Source organism: Eptesicus fuscus, chromosome 11 (genome assembly GCF_027574615.1).
Source record: "Eptesicus fuscus isolate TK198812 chromosome 11, DD_ASM_mEF_20220401, whole genome shotgun sequence".
Taxonomy (NCBI): domain Eukaryota; kingdom Metazoa; phylum Chordata; class Mammalia; order Chiroptera; family Vespertilionidae; genus Eptesicus; species Eptesicus fuscus.
In genome coordinates, this window is record NC_072483.1 from 4,713,321 (window position 1) to 4,731,254 (window position 17,934).

General features: G+C 38.9%; 1 protein-coding gene across 2 annotated transcripts in view; it reads left to right on the forward strand.

Annotated features, from left to right (window-relative positions):
• Positions 1-17,934, forward strand: part of CNTNAP5 (contactin associated protein family member 5) — an 864,792-nt gene that overhangs the window by 796,269 nt on the left and 50,589 nt on the right. For both annotated transcript variants that reach the window (XM_028133206.2, XM_054723360.1), the window contains exons 20-21: positions 2,949-3,079; positions 10,732-10,819. In XM_028133206.2, the coding sequence (XP_027989007.2) occupies positions 2,949-3,079; positions 10,732-10,819 (219 nt within the window). The remainder of the gene's footprint in view (positions 1-2,948; positions 3,080-10,731; positions 10,820-17,934) is intronic.

Genomic DNA, 17,934 nt, shown 5'->3' on the forward strand with positions numbered 1-17,934 from the left:
CCCTCCTGTTGTCTGTGACCACTGGTTAGGCTCATATGGATGCACACAAGTCTTTTGGTTGATCTCTCCACCTTATCTCCATCCTCCCCTACCTTCCCTCTGAGGTCCAACAGTCTGATCTATGCTTCCTTGTCTCCGGGTCTGTTCTTGTTCATCAGTCTATGTTGTTCATTTCCCCTAGATGAGTGAGCTCATGTGATACTAGAAATACACTTATAAGAACCGAAAATGAGACAAGTAATAATGGTTATGCTGAGAGGCAAATGAATCAGTCTATAGTGAGTTTCTTTCTGGACCAACAGTTCTTTGGGTCCCAATTTCTATGTCAAACAGTTCCTTATGTGTACATGTCACCAATGATATTTCAGTTCTGGATGGTGGACAAATGGTGGTAATGCAGGTCCGACCCTCTCTGGTTTGGTCCTGGGCAACCTGCACTGATGCACAGCTGCTGACTGCTAGCGTGGCAAGGCATCGTCAGCGTCTTCCATCTCTGGGCTGCTTCCCTTCTGTCTTCATGGCTGGAGTAGTCCTGTCAATTCCTCTCTGTTGCAGGAATCCACATGGTCTCGGAGTTGTTTTCTGAAAATATACAAACATATTCTCGACCAAAAGTTAATAAAGGAATATTTTCTATAAATTTGACTTGCGATCCTTTTTCATTTTTTGCCCAACTGATTTTCCCTTTTATTTTGATTTTTAGATTCAATGTTGATAGATATGTATTTATTGCCCCTTTGTTGTTCATGTCTTCTTCTTCTTCTTCCCCCTCCTCCTCCTCCTCTTTCTCCTCCTCCTCCTTCCCCTTCTCTTCCTCTTCCTCTTCTTCTTCTTCCTCTTCTTAAAAAATCCCCTTCAGCATTTCATGTAGTACTGGCTTGGTGGTGACTAACTCCTTTAGTTTTTTCTTGTCTGTGAAGCTCTTTATCTGACCTTCAATACTAAATGAGAACTTTGCTGGGTAAAGTAATCTTGTTGTAGGTCCTAGCTATTCATCACTTTGAACATTTCTTGCCCCTCCCATCTGGCCTGCATAGTTTCAATCTCAATGTGCTTTCTTCTTTACTTCTCTAGTTGTAGGACTTCCATTCAGCCAGATTTCAGGCAGTTCTGAATGATGGTTCATATTTTACTTGTAATTTTGATGTGGTTGTGGGAGGAGGTATGTATCAGTGTTTACCTATGCCACCATCTCGGTTCTTTCTGTTTTTCATTTTCTAGTTCCTTTAAATGTAAATTTAGATTATTTATTTGAGACTTTTCTTGTTTCTTGATGTAGGCATGCAACACTATGAATTTTCCTCTTTTAACTGCTTTTGCTGCATCCTAACAATTTTGGGTCATTGTGTTTCCATTTCTATTTGTCTTAAAATATGTTTATGTCTGCTTGATTACTTTATTAACCTACTGATTTTTTAGTGACATATTGTTTGGCCTCCTGTGTTTATAATTTTTTCCAACTTTCTTATTGTAATAGATTTCTAGTTTTGTAACATCAATAATGAGGAAGATACTTGATATGATTTTGCTATTTTTAAAATTCCTGAGACATGTTTTGTGGTCTAATGTGTGGTCTATTCTGGAAAATAATTCAGATGCACTTGAAAAGAATGTGCATTCTGCTGATTTGGGGTATAATGTTCTGGAGGCATGTGTTAAGTTTATCTTCTCTAATGTGTTGCCATAGCCGCTGTTTCCTTGTTGATATTACATCTGGATGATCTATTCATTGATGTGAGAAGGGTCTTAAAATACCCTATTATTATTGTGTTACTGTCAATATCTCCCTTTCTGCCTGTTAATATTTGATTTAGGTATTTATTTGCTTTGTTGAGGTGTTTTTGACATAAATTGCGATGTCAAGGAAGCTTCAGAATTCTTTAACAGGATTCCTGTTGAGATTATTGACATCTAAAATGAATGGTTGTGAAGTAGGTGTTAGAAAAGATGTATGAAATGGAAGTGATTTCTAAAATGGACAAATACATACAGAATATGAATATGTGTATGAATGAGCCAAAGTGTGGAATGGTAAAAGACTCCAAATCCCCTCAAGGAATGTGATGCTTATCATATATGCCTGATACATAATTATCACATGCTGATTAAGTTTATTTGATTGAATTAAATATTAAAACGCACAGATTATTGAAATTAGAAGAAATCTGTAAGAGCATACCACCCACACCAACTAGTGCACAAGAAAGGTATATAAGCTTTCTCTACTATTGTCAGCCAGGGCCCCTTTACACAACCCCCAGCCCCAACTCCTATCAGCACCAATTATGCTACTGATAGGGAGCTATTATTAATTATTAACTGATAAAATAACCAAAAATATTAATATTTGAACATTTTTGATGGTCAGAACATAAAAAGAGAAAAAGATAGGAAAACCAGGATTGACTATAGGGAGCTTCTCCTCTTAGCGGACTGGTAGGTAATAGCCTCATAACCCAAATTTTTCTTTTTCTCTTCTGCCTTAGGTTATTTCACATTATAGACTATGAAATTTTATGAAGGCAGGAAGAAAGGAGGAATAGTGTATGATAGAAATTAAAGAAAGATTAGGAAAAAACTTTATCTTATTGAAGTTTTCACAATTCAATTGCAAAATAGACTTGTGGCTATTTTATTTTACAAACTGGTATTTTGGTTTCTGATAACACACTCTCCCTCCACACACACACACACACACACACACACACACACAGACACACTTTAATTTTTCAGCTATGCTCAGAGATTTCTTTATGGACCCAAATGCTATAATGATAGCATATCTTTTAAAAATTTAAATGATAAAAGAATTAAAGCATGAATTTCTTATTTAATTTAAAATTTCAATTTAATTGAATAATAATAATCAATGAAAATTCAATCTGATCATACTTTTAAATTTTATGGGTCTTATTTTTAATTCTAATTTCTAACATTTATTTTTCAAGGAAGCTTACAAGTTCACTATCAGCTGAGCAAGGAAGAAACCCATGTGTTCACCATTGAGGTAGAGAACTTTGCTAATAGAAGGATGCACCACTTGAAGATTAACCGAGAGGGAAGAGAGCTTACCATTCAGGTAACTTATTTTCCTCTTTTTATGCCTTGGATGCTCAAAAACACTTTTCTGAGCTTCTATCCCAAGCCAAGTGTGAAACCAAGTTCTGGAGATAGATACGAATTACATTTGGCCCAGCCTTTGAAAAGATTGAATAATGGTTCTCAGAGTGTTGCTGCACCCTTTCAACCAGCATCAGCATTACCTGGGGCCTTGTTAGAAATGCAAATTCTTGGGCCCTACAACAGGTCCACTTAATTGTAAACTTTTTTGCAAGAGAGTCAGCAGGTGATTCTGATGCCTACTTAAGATTATAACCCCTGAATTGTATGAGAGAAGTGGAAATCATGAGAGACTGGCAAGGGCTAAGACAGAAGTGTGCCCAGGTGAAATGAGAGCATGGAGGAGGGCACTGGGCATCAGTACTCAGTTCCTGGGTGAAGTTAGGACTAAAGTGTGTCTTGGAGGTTATTAGGAATTGGCTAGATGACGAGAGAGCAAAGCGCTCAGGCAGGAAATCTATGTGAGCACTGGCAAAGTTGTCCGGAAGAGTACAGTATGTGGCTCTGGCTGGTTTGCTCAGTGGTTAGAGTGTCGGCCCCATGGACCAAAAGGTTGTGGGTTCAATTCCTGGTCAAGGGCATTTACCTCGGTTGTAGGTTCAATCCCAGGCCCTGGTCAGAGCACATGCAGGAGGCAATCAGACTCTCTCTCTCTCTCTCTCTCTCTCTGTCTTCCCCTCCCTCTCTTTCACTCTATAAAAATCAATGGTAAAATATCTTTGGGTGAGGATTTAAAAAAAAGTACAGTATGTGGCAGGCACTCCACATACTGTATAAAGTATGATATAAAGATCATACAGGAGACAATAGAGAATTGGCAGAGTCTATATCATCCTTTCTAGAATCATGACCTGAAGTTAACCTTTAAATCTTCCCAGCAGTCACCCCTTATTTGTTTTAATCCATCCATTTTTTTTATCTCCTAGGTGATCATTTAAGCCTCCTCATTTCTCCTATACCACCAACAATCTTAACTACGTATTTACTCCATATTTACTCTCAGCAGATTACTTTTTTTTTCTTCTTTCTTGTGAAAAAAATTTAGCATTCAGAAGGTATATGCTCACCATCACATTTACCCAACTACCTGTGTCTGTGTCTCTGTACTCTTTCTGTGCCTTGTTGTTGAATATATAGAGCTAATGGCCTTGGCTAAGTCCTGATCCACCAGTTGTGGGCTAAATCTCATATCCTACTTAGAAACATTCTTTCAGCATTATGCCCTTTCCTTCTCTTTTCAACATTTACCAGCTCTATCAGATGGCTTCCCAAAGCATAAATCATGCAAATACTACATAAATAGCAAACAAAACAAAACAAAACAAAGTGCTATAGGGTAGGGAATGAGAACTTTTATCCTCTTATCTGATTATATTTTCTCTGTTAGTTTATTGCTCAAATCCTTGGAGATATTGTATATATATACTTGGTCTCTGAATTTTGCATGTATTTTTTAAAATCCCTATCAATGATTTTTATCCCTGTGTTACAGCAAAATAATACTTCTCAAGACACCAATGGCCTTATCTTGCAAAATCCAATGATCTTTTCTTACTTGTCTTATCATCGCCATTTAACACAGCACCTGCTGTCTGCTCTTGGGTCATCTTGTCATTAGGCTTGCAGGACATATTTTCACCTGGTGTTTATTCCTGTGTCTAATTTATCTTGTTGGTCCCCTTTAACTTCCAAATTCTAACCTTTGGAATCTCCCTGGACTCCATCTTCAGAGTCTTCTCTTTTTAAACTGCACTCATTCTGTGGCTCATTTCACTCACCCAGTCTGTTAGGAGCAGAAATAGAATATTGGGGACCAGCTACAATTATAAGCTATATTAATCCTTCTCTGTTAACCACAATGGTTCTGTTCTGATTAGAGAAAGCACATTCTAACCTGACTGAGAGTTGTATGCCCTGGGACATGGGAGCTCACATCGGAATGCAGTCTATCCTCCTTCTGAGAGTGCCTGGCATTATGGAAAGATTTACAACCTCATGTATGAAATAATCTAGTCCTGGAGGCACCTGCTCTTTACAACCCCAAGCTTTATTGCCTGTAATCTGGTCCCAGGGCACCCGGAGACACCTTCCCTCTGTGCCCCTCCCCCCAGCCCACATGATTTGTAACCTGTAATGATTATACCATGCCTACTTTCCCATGCCTGTGATTCTTACTTTCCCTCATAATCTTTGCCCTTATACTCAATATAAGCAGATGGCTTATGGGGAGGGGCAGAGCAGATTTTTTGTGGGTGACCTGCTGCTCTCCCATACTGCGGGCATTATTGGAATAAATGCTCATATATGACTCAACCCTGTCTCTACTTAATTGGCTCAAGTAGTGACAGGCAGCCCAGACCCCTTGGTTGTCTGGTTACAAGTCCATGTGAAATGCTGATAAATTAATCCCAAATGCCATGTGTATGCTGATGAATGAATCCCAAATGTATCTCTAACATTAGTCCTTTCCCTGATTCCCAGACCTATATATTCAACTGCCTACTTGACATATTTGTGTGGATGTCTCTCAGACATCTTGAATGCAACCTATAAGACTGAATTGATGAAAATCTTCCTCCAAATACCCACCACCTTCTATAACCTCCCATAGCTCAGTTAATGGCAACTCTGCTCTTGCAGTTGCTCAATGTTAGAATTGTGGTTTCATCTCTGATTCCTGCAACATCCTATTGATCAACAGCTTCTACCCTGCTCCAAGCCATTCTCATCTATTCCTTGGTTATTACAGCTTACAGTTTCTTTTAATTGAAGGGCCCCTGCTGTTTGTTTGTTTCTCCGAAGCCTATCCTCAACACTGTAGCCAGAGTGATTCTGTTAAGAGATTAGTCAGATTGTGGTACTCTTCTGTCCAAAGCCATCTTGAAGTGACTTGAGAGCATCTCCATGAGCCAGCACCCTTACAACCTTCTCATCTATCACCATCCCTCTGAAACTCCGTGCTTCATACGCAGGTCTCCTTTTATTTCCAGAGTTCTTGAAAGCTCCCTGTCCTTTTAAGGTCATGGGTATGTAGATATGGGCTATGAGATAATCTAGATTGACTGTTGGTTTTCCTGAGTGTGTGGAAGTTCAGGATTAACTGTCAAATATGTAATACAAATAATCCCTGAGTGATTCTAATTTAATATTCTTACTTTAGCATTTACTCTTGAAATAATAAGGAAAATCATAGGAGAAAATTTGGATTTAGGCCAGATTGGAGGAGGAAAGGGGTGGAAATGATGAGTTCTTGTTTGAATATGTTTTGACTGAGGTCCTGAGGGGACATCTGGGATGCATTCTGGTGCGCATTTGTATATAAGATGCCTTTTTCCTCCTCCTTTTTTAGAATTCCTAAATTCCACAAATGAAAGACACAAACAGGGAAGTGAGAGAATCACAAAAGGTATTTCCTTTTCTTCTCCCTCTAAAGAATTCCCACCAATCAATTAATAGGCAATGATAAGCACATAATGGTTGAGGACAGACAATTTCCAAAGCATTGAAGGGAGCAGAGAGAACTAGAGGCAGAGACATTTTTTTTTCTTTTTTAACTTCAAATCCACTTATTTAAACAGTAACATAACATGCTTGCCTCCCTGACACTCCCCCCTTCCCTCTCGATCCCTTCTTCTTCCTCCCCATTTAGAACAAGCTGCTCAGTAAAAACAAAAAGGGGAGACTATTCTACTACTCCATTCCCCCCACCACCACCACCACTGCCCCCCACCCTCACCCCACCCCCTCACCCATGCTTGGCCTCTGGTCTGAGGGTCTCTGGCAGCACTCAGAACCTGTTAGAGAGAGAAGCAGGCAAGCCAGAGGCATCCAGCACCTAATCGCAGATCCCCCATTCCCCAGGCCAGGAGTTGCTCCTCCTCCTCTCTTCTATTTCTGATGTTAGGAAGGAGACTTTGGGGCTGGGTCTGCAGCCAGAAGCAAGAACTCCTGGTGGTGTTTTGAGAATTGTAATGGGATTAGTGTGTTTTAAGACAGGTGCTTGCAAAAATGCCTTGGTAGGGAAGTTGAACTTTAATCTAAAATGCACTTATGACAGTAAACAGATTAAGCCAGTGCCCAAAATGCCAGCAAAACAACAAGCTGTAAAGGAGGAGGTGTCAGGCATTCTTGAAACCAAGTATCTAAGTGCTTCTTTTGAGAGATGAAGATCTGGAGTTCAAGAGAGGTATCCCCAGAGTAAAACAGACTGGGGTGTGAATCCATGCTCCTTACTGATGCTATGTGTCTTGGACCAGCTATGTGTCTTGGACTCACCTCTCTGAGTTTCAGCATACTTACCTTTAGAAAAGAAGGGTGCAGATAGAACTGAGTGCAGTCAGTTCTCATAAATATCATATGAAAGAGCAGAGCTAAGGAACCAAGCCTGAGGCCTGGCATCTCAGCATTTTCCTCCCTTTCTCATCTCTGTTAGTGACCTCCAGATTCTAAGGTCAGTCAAGCTTCTCAGCCAGGTGACAGACCTGAGCCTCCAATCATAATTAAGAATAAAAAGTGTTAAACCAGAAAGTAACAATAAAAAAGTCTAACACAAAAATGCACTTCCCACTCAATACTTAAATGATGCCCTAAGCCATCTCGTACATATAGAATTCCTAAGAATAAATGTTTGTGGTACCCCCCTTTTTACTGCTTTTACCATATGCATTTCCTACATTTTTCACATTGGTAACAGCATCTGAATCGGTATAGTTTCCAGGTGCCCTCAGCCCATGTTCTGCCTGGACCATACTCCATCACTAGCCTTCAGTGTCTTTTGAGTCACTCTACCTTCCTTTCTAAACCTCTACAAATACTAATTTTTCTAAAACCCCTTTAATTACCATTTGCCTCCCTCTCTCCTTCCTTAGCCATCTGATAAGTCCCTACAAAGCAGAAGAGAAGGATGGGAATGATTCATGTACTTGAATAATCATCTCTCCCATGTGGGACATTTGAGCATGGGCCTGTCAATGTCCAGGGAACCTGTGGAGGAGTTGAGGGCAGAAGCCAGAGGAATCTCAGCTGAACCTTTATTTCTCCGAATTCTGCTGCTGCTTTTCACTCAGCAGGAAATTCCTACTCAGTTTAGCCTCCTCCCTACCTGTATTGTGGAGGAGGACCCCTGCCCCTGGCTGGGAGGGGCAGTTCCAGAGAACAGGGGAGGCAGGTGAGAGCTCTCAGGTAGCACAGGAAGAAAGTACCTTTAGGGCAATCTGAATCCATGAGACTGGGGACGGGCACCTCCGGGGCAGCCAGGCATCCTGGTGGTACCATGAGCTCTGTCTTTGTAGCCTACAAGATAGAAAGGGAAGCAACACAGGACGCTTATTTAACCACTCGGCAAACCTGTGCTAGGAATTATTTTGCCTTTTTTTTTTTTTTTTTTTTGTAGTACACCCTTTAGAAGACATATGTTAATAAGATATCCATATTCTCAAAGAGACAATAGTTTATTGGAGAGGGTGGGGAGAGAGAAAGTGGGTCATTATGATGCAGCGTAGTGCAAAGTTAGAGCAGAAAAAGGCACCATGAGGCAAGGGATCAAGGAAAGCTTCCAGGAGCGAGTGGACTCTGGGAGCACTTAGAACAGTGTCTGGCACACAGTAGGTACTTAAATATTGTTAATTAATTTTGTAGAAATTCAGAAATAAAACACACAGTGATTGTCTAAAAGTTGCTCACATGTCTATAGAGGTATGGATAGTAAAGCAAAAAACACAGAGCCTGGGGCCCTGCTTCTTGACACTGTGTGTGGCCTTGGCCACATTGTTGATTTCTGGATAATATCATTCCCTGTCTGTGATACAGGGACAATACTGCTTATTTCATAATGTTCTAGAGAAGAATACATTTCAAAATATGCTTCATTGCAGTAACTGATATAACAAGTGTTCAAAAAATAAATATTACTACAGTCTAGTTTCATAAATGAAGGGTAATAAATCATGTAATCACATACCACAGGTCACAGCCAGTGACTTCTCTCACAGCAGAAGCTACTGCTCAGCAAACAGGTGCAGAAGGAAAGTCAGTAGGAGCTGGAAAAATGGTTTTTAGTCCTGATCAGTCACTCCCCAAGGGAACCCAGATAAAAGGGTCTTAGGTTCCTGCTCTTTCAGATAAACTTGCAGACAATGAGGATCCCTTCCAGGGATATCATTTAAATATTCAGAGTAGAGTTTGAAAGAAACTGGTAGGATTTGACTAGACTGAAAAGGGTGAAGTGGATAGGGGAAATACTGCGTTAGAGAGAGAAGTCAGATAACAAAGAGATGAAACTGGAATTAGTGGTGGGTGGGCCATGAAGGGTTCCCTAAAAATGATCCTACCTAATAATAGAGTAATATGCAAATTGACCGTACCTTCGCTACACCCACAAGCCACACCCACCAGCCACACCCACCAGGAAACCATCCTGCCGGAGGCTTTTCCAGCCTTGGGCACCAGGAGATACATCGCCGGGATGCTGGGATGCGGCCTTGGGCACCAGCGGGGAGCCTGCGATGGATGGCAGGCAACTAGAGGTCGGCTCCTGCGACAACCAGAGGCTGACAAACTGGAAGTCACTGCTGGCCCCGCCCCCAAACAAGTGGTTAGGGGCAATCAGGCAGGCAGGCAGAGGGGTTAGGGGTGATCAGGTAGGCAGACCAGAGGTTAGGGGTGATCAGGTAGGCAGACCAGTGGTTAGGGGCAATCAGGTAGGCAGACAGCCCCTTGCATGGCTAGCCCCACCCCCCAGCAAAGAAAGAGGGAGGCCCAGGCCAGCCAAGCCATTGCAACCCAGCCTGTCACCTGCAGAGGGAGGCCACCGGTGGCAGGGGAGGGGAGGCAGTGCTGCACAGATGGCAAGCACTGGCAGCAGCGGGGGTGGGGCCAGCTTTCTGCAGACCGGGGAAGGAAAGACCCAATAGGCCCTGATCTCAGGCCAGGCCTAGGGACCCTACCCGAGGGGTCCCGAATTGTGAGAGGGTGGTTGGGCTGAGGGATGCCCCCGAGTGCATGAATCTTCATGCACTGGGCCTCTAGTTCTAGCAATAAAGGCCTGAAGAATCCCAGTAGAGGCTTTTGCTTACACCTGTGAGATGGGGTTCATGTAGGTGGCAACTATCCAGCGAGGCTCTCCTCCCCAGGGCCAAACTTCTGTCCAAGAAAATCCCCCAGTGTCCATACCTGAATGAGACAAGGTCAGAATTAATGGAGCAAAGGAAACAGTGACGGCTCTAAGGACAAAATGGGGAGGAGGGGGGAAATGTGGAATGAGTACCTGCTTTCCCTTTGATGTTAATCTTACAGAGCATGTTCCTGGCTGCTGAGAAGGCTTTATTTGTTTGATTATTTGCAGCAAAGAATTTGGTGAGAAAATCTCAGTGGGGAGATAAATACTGTAAAAGCTGCACAGAAGTTCCAGGGAGAAGACTTGTGTGAAAGCCAAGAGAAAGGAAAGGGCATTTTACATGCATTGTGGGAGAATTAGTGAGGCATTCTCATCTCTCCAGGGGAAAGCCCCAGAGAGGGGTCCACCCCGGGGTGCTGCAGCTGTTTTCAGAAGGAGGTGCTGCGTGCCCTTGGCCGGCAGACTTTGTTGACGCACCTTGTTTCTTTCCCCTGCAGGTGGATGAGCAGCTCCGACTCAACTATAACTTCTCCCCGGAAGTGGAGTTCAGGGCTGTGAGGTCACTCACCTTGGGCAAAGTCACAGGTCTGTACTATGGCCACTGGGCTTTGTTAAAACACATGAGTGAATCAATGATTTTCATCAGGATAGTAAATGATTCAAATCTAGAACCAAGATTTCTGGAACTGGAGAAGCTCTGATATGTGTGTGGTGGGTTGGTAATTGGCATTTGCCTCTATTCTAGTATTATGGAATCTTGAATAGGATAAATTAACAAAAAACACTAAGTGATTTTTTAACCCAATTTAGAATTAATCTATTAATTTAAAAGGCTTACTTAATTTTTTACTTAAATTTACTTAATTTTTACCTAAAGACATTAAGAATTTGAAAACCCCAATTATTGGGTTGCTCAAATCCTTAATCTCTTTACTAATTCATCAACAATTGAAAAGGGATTGAAATCTCTTACTATAATTGTGGATTTTCTTTTATTCTACTGGAAGTTCTATGAATTTTCATTTTATATTTTATGAAGGTATTTATTAAATGCAGGGAAGATTAAAACTTTCCAATGATTTTAATGATTTTTTTATTACTGGCATTATTTTTAAACTTTAATTTCTCTTTGTGATAAAATCTACTTTGTTATTAATATAGCCATTCAGTTTCACTTTAGTTAGTATTTGCCTGGCCTATTTTTTCCATATATTTTCTGTTAATATTTATTTTTCTAAATCTCATGTATGATCTTATGAAAAGTATAGAGTTCAATTTTGTAATTTATTCAGTCTGACCATCAATTTTATAAGTTGGCAAAAGTAAGTCCCTTTACATTTTGGGGTTACTTATTAAGGTTGAAGTTGTTTCTGCCTCTTTATTTTCTACTTCTTCAACTTTTCCTGTGATTCTATCTTGTTTTTTACTCTCTCAATCACAGTACATTGCAGAAAACAATAACCAGGGACATTTTAAGGAGGAATGAATTTAACACAGAAAACTATTTGCTTACAGAATTGTGGCAGCTCTTCTGTTGTGGACTCTTGTGAGTCTTTCAAAGTGACTCCCCCAAATTTTTGAGTTGGTTAATGGAGAGTTGTCACCAATGAAAACATCACTGGCGCTAGCCTGAAGACCAGAGGTCACTGTGACCTAGAATTGCATGTCAGTTCCCGAGAGGAGAAGAAAGAGGCCTATGAAAATGGTGGCAGAGGACACTTCATGTTCCATGACTTCGTAGGGCAGTAGAAACAATTGAGAAAGCAGGACAATGACTCTGGTCTCACTGCAGCCTCTCAGATTCACAAATTAAATACTCTGATTTTTCGAGAATAATGTGCATCCAGAAATCTAGTTTCAGTTAGGTCTAAAAAGTGAACATTTTAGTTTCCAATGGCAGTTGAATGAGCCAATCAAGTGACTGAGCTCAAAGTTACATTTCATGTTTATTTCTTATTCCATTACTTCTTTTTATTAATTAGGTTTTGATATACAGACTGCTATTTTTGGCTTACCAATGCAGTCAGTAATCTACTTATTCTTCATTCCTTCCTATATTTCCGAACACTCTACTTACCAGGTTTTCTCTTAATTTTTCTATTGTTTGCAAATACAGATGAAATTCAATATTACATTAGTTTCTGGTATACAGCATAGTAGTTAAACATTTATATAACTTATGAAGTGATCCCCAGTAAGTATAGTACTTACCTGGCACCATAGATAATTATTGCAATATTTTTTACTAGATTTCCTAAGCTGTGACTATTTTGTAACTGCCAATTTGTAATTCTTAATCTCTATCCTTTTCACCCAGCCCCAATCTGACAGCCTCCTCCAACCTGGCAGCCCTCAGTTTGATGCCTGTGTCTATGAGTCTGTTTCTGCCTTGTTTGTGCATTTATTTTGTTTTATAGATTCCACATATAAGTAAAATCATACAGTATTTTTCTCTGACTTATTTCATTTACAGTGATCGGAAAACTCATTAGTCAACAGAGCCAAATATCAACAGTACAATGATTGAAATTTATTTTGAGAGCCAAATTTTTTAAACTTAAACTTCTAACGCCACTTCTTCAAAGTAGACTCACCCAGGCTGTGGTATTTTGTGGAAGAGCCATACTCAAGGGGCCAAAGAGCCGCATGTGGCTCGCGAGCCGCAGTTTGCTGACCACGGACTTAGCATAATACTTTCTAAGTCCATCCGTGTTGCCATAAATAATAAAATTTCATTATTTTTATATCCTAGTAATATGCCATTGTATTTATATTGCATATTATCTTTACCCAGTCATTTATTGATGGACATTGAGTTTGTATTCATTGCTTGGCTATCGATACTAATAAAAAGGTAATATGCTAATTAGACCAGACATATTCCAGACGTCCTTCCAGACAAAGCCACATTGGCAGGGGCCAAGGCAAAGGTGGTTAGGAGCGATCAGGCCGACAGGGGGGAGCAGTTAGGGCAAGATAATGCCAGCAGGGGGGAGCAGTTAGAGGGTGACCAGGCTGGCAGGTGAGTGGTTAGGAGCGATCAGGCAGGCAAGTGGTTAGGAGCCAGTGGTCCTGGATTGTGAGAGGGATGTCCAACTGCCGGTTTGCTTGCAGGGATCGGGCCTAACCTGGCAGTTGGACATCCCCCAAGGGGTCCTGAATTGTGAGAGGGTGCAGGCCTGGCTGAGGGATCCACCCCCATACATAAATTTCATACATCTTTTCAAAGTAATGTTTTGGATTTCTTTAGAATAAAACCCCAGAAGTCAAATTGCTAGGTTATAAGATAGTTACATTTTTTTGAAGAATCTCCATACTGTTTTTCATAGTAGCTGCATGAATTAGCAATCTCATCAAAAGTTCATGAGCGGTCTCTTTTTCTTCACAACATCACATTGTTATTTGTTGATTTATTGATGAATGCCATTTTGATAAATATGAGGTGATATCTCATTGTGGTTTTAAGTGGCATTTCTCTGATGATTAGTGACATTTCGCTATTTTCATAAATCTACTGGTCATCTATATTCCCCTTTGGGGAAGTATTTATTCAGGTTCTCTGCCTATTTTTTAGTTGAATTGTTTGTTTTGTTTTAGTGTTATGTGGCATGAATTATCTATAAATTTTTTATATTAACCTCTTATTGGTTGTATTATTGGTAAATATCTTCACCCATTCAAGTTGTTTCTTTTCTATTTGTTGTACAAACACTTTTTTGTTTGATAAAGCCCTATTTATTTACTTTTTCTTTTGTTTACCTGACCAAGGAGACATTTAAGAAAAAAATATATTACTAAGAGCATTTCAAAGTGTTTTCTACCTGTGTTTTCTTCTAGATGTTTTAATGTTTCAGGCTTATATTTGTCTTTAATCCATTTTGAGTTCATTCATATACATGGTCAAAGAAAGTGACCTAGTTTTAATTTATTTTGCATGTATCTGTACAGTTTTCCCAACACCATTTATTGAAAAGACTATCTTTATTCTATTTTATGTCCTTGCCTTCTTTGTCATATATGAATTAATTATAGAGGCATGGATTTGGTTCTGGGGTTTTTGTTCTGTTCTATTGATTTATGTGTGTCTTTATGGCAGTACCATGCTGTTTTGATTATTATAGTCTTACAGTATAATTTGATATCTGGTAGTGTGATACCTCCAACTTTGTTCTTCTTTTTCAAGATTGCTCTGGCTAAGTGTGGTCTCTTGTGGTTCCATATATATCTTAGTATTATTTGTTCTAATTCTGTTAAAAATGTCATTTGTATTTTTATAGGGATGACATTGAATCTATAGATTGCATTGGGTAGTATGGACTTTTTAATTATGTTAATTCTTCCTATCCATGAGCACAATATGCTTCCATTTATTTTTATCCTCCTTAATTTCTTTATTTAGCATTTTATAATTTTCCAAAGATAGTTCTTTTATCACCTTGATTAAATTTATTCCCAGGTATTTTATTTTATTTTTAAATTTATTGATTGACTTTTAGAGAGAGGAAGGGAGAGAGAGAAACATTGATTTGTTGGTCCACTTATATATTCACTTATTGGTTGCTTTTTATATTTGCCCTGATTGAGGATTGAACCCACAACCTTTGTGTATCATGATTATGCTTTAACCAACTGAGCTACTCAGCCACGGTGATATATATATATTTAAGGTAATTGGAAATGGGATTGTTCTCTTAATTTCTCTGATAGTTTATTATTGGGGTATACAAGTGCAACCAATTTCTGTGTATTAATTTTGTATTCTACTTTATTGCATTCATTTGTAAGTTGTAAAGATTTTTAAAAGTTGTTTTTATTGATTTTTATAGTGAAAGAAAAGGAGAGAGAAAAACATTGATGTGAGAGAGAAATATCAATTGACTGCCTCCCATACACACCCCAACTGTGGACCAAACCCTCAATCTGGGTATGTGCCCTGACCATGGCGACCTTTTGGTGCATGGGATGATGCTCAACCAACTGAGCTACACTGGCCAGGGCTCTAATAAATGTTTCTTTTTGGTGTGGAATCTTTAGGGTTCTTTATATATATAGTATCATGATATCTGCAAATAATGACAGTTTTATTTCTTCCTTTCCAGTACAGATGTATTTTATTATTATTCTTATCTTATTGATGTGGCTAGCACTGATAATACTATGTTGAATATGAGTATAAAAGTGTACATTCTTGTCTTATTCCTGATCCTCAGTGAAATGCTTTTAGTTTTTGCCCATTGCATGTGATTTTAGCTGTGGGCTTGTCACATATGGCATTTACTATGTTGAGGTGTTTCCTCTATTTCCATTTTGCTGAGAGTGTTTATTATAAATGGGTGCTGATATTGACAAGTGCTTTTACAGCATCAATTATATCATCAAACAAATTGTATCTTTTATTCTGTTTATGTGATGCATCACTATAATTGATTTGCAGATATTGAACCAATCTTGCATCCCAGGAATAAATCCCACTTGATCATGCTATATGACCTTTCTAATGTGTTACTGAATTTGGTTTACCAATATTTTATTTATAATTTTTGCATGTATGTTCATCTATAATTATTTTTAAACTGTCCTTGGTTTTGGAATCAGGGCAATGCTGGTTTCATAAAATGAGCTTTGAAGACTTCCCTCCTCTTGAATTCCTTGGCATCATTTAAAGATAGGTATTAATGCTTCTTTGACTTTTTAGTAAAATTCATTTGTGACATCATCCAGGACTATTCCTTAATCCCCTTCCCATATTACAACCATCAAAATGTGCTCTGAATATATAAGTTTGTTTCTATTTTGTTCAGTTATTTTTTTTATTTTATTCTATAGATTCCACATAAAAATAAATCATATGGTATTTGTCCCTTTCTGTCTGACTTATTTTACCAGTATTTAGCGTAATACTCTCTAGGTCCTTCCATGTTGTTGCAGATGGCAAGATTTCATTCTTTTTTAAAGTTGATTCATATTCCATTGTGCATATATACTATCTGTTCTTTATCTATTCATCTGTCAATGGACACTTAGATTGCTTCCATATCTTGGCTATTGCTGCAGTGTAGTGATATATATGTCTTTGAATTAGTGTTTTGGGTTTCTTTAAATTAATACCCAGAAGTGGAATTGCTTGGTCCTTCTTGTGTCTTATTATAGCCTTTTTATAAAGTCTATTTTGTCTGATATAAATACTGTTTCTTGAGCTTTTGTGCCTTTTTTCATTTTCATGAAATATAGCTTTCCATCCTTTTTCTTTCAATCTATGTGTGTGTCTTTTTATCTGAAGTGGGCCTATTCTATACAACATATGTGTGGGTCTTCTTTTCTTATTAATCCTGCCACACTATATTTTATTGAAACATTTATTACATTTGCATTTAAAGTAATTATTTATAGGTATGCAGTTATTGCCATTTTATTCATATTTTTATCATTTTTCCCTTCTTTTTCTTAAAGAAATTGCTTTTTTATTTGCTCTAATACTGGTTTGCTGGTGATGGACTCCTTTAACTTTGCTTTTCTTAGAAGCTCTTCATCTCTCCTTCAATTTTAAATTATAGCTTTTCTGGGTAGGGTATTCTTGGTTATAGGTCCTTGTTTTTTATCACTTTAAGTATTGTGTGCCAATCCCTTCTGGTCTGCAAACTTTCTGCAGAGAATCAGCTGACAAGTCTTGTGGGTGTTCCCTTGTAGATAATTAATTGCTTTTCTCTTGCTGCCTTTAAGATTCCCTCTTTGTTCTTCACTTTTGGCATTTTAATTATATGTCTTGGTGTGGACGTTCTTGGGTTCATCTTTTGACTCTGTGTGTTTCCTAAATTTGTATGTGTTTTATTTACAGGTTATAGACATTTTCCATCATCATTATCTCTTCAAAATAAGGTTTCAATATCTTCCCCTCTCTCTTCTCCTTTTCATACCCCTATGATGCAAATATTGTTACACTTGATATTGTCCCAAAGGTCGCTTAAAATACCCTCACTTTTTAATAATTCTTTCTCCTTTTTGCTTTACTGCTGGGGTGTTTTTGCTGCATTAACTTCTAAATTGTTGATTCAATCCTCTGCTTTTTCTAGTCTGCTGTTGCTTTCTTCTGGTGTATTTCAATTTCAGTAATTGTATTCTTTATTTTAACTTCTTTTAATTGGTTTCTATGACCTTCTTAGGTTTCTATCCCCTTTTTAAGATTCTCATTGAGTTAATCTATTCTTCTCATTAGTTCACTGAGCATTCTTATAACCACTGCTTTGAACTGTGCATCTGGTAGATTGCTTACCTCCATTTCAATTCGGTTCCTTAACCCCAGGTTTTCTCTTATGTCTTTTATTTTAAAGACATTTTTCTTTGTCTCCTCATTTTGGCTGCCCCTCTGTGTTTTATTTCGGTGTAGTAGGTAGATCTGCTGCATCTCCCAGTCTTGACAGAGTTGGCTTATATAATAGGTGTCTTTATAGGTCAGCCTTGATTGCTGTTGACATGTCAGTAGATAGTATTGGCCTTCAGTCAGACTGGCTAAAAGATTTTGGCCATGAACACATCATACAAGCTACTGTTTAGGAACTGACCTTACACAATAGGATTCAACCCAGGAGGTGAAAGGGTAGCCACTACTGAAACCATCCTTTGGGTTTGCAGCTTGTAGAACTAATAGGGTGGTGCTCTGTTATGGTCTGAAGTGTGCCATCAGGTGTACTGGTTCTGGGTCC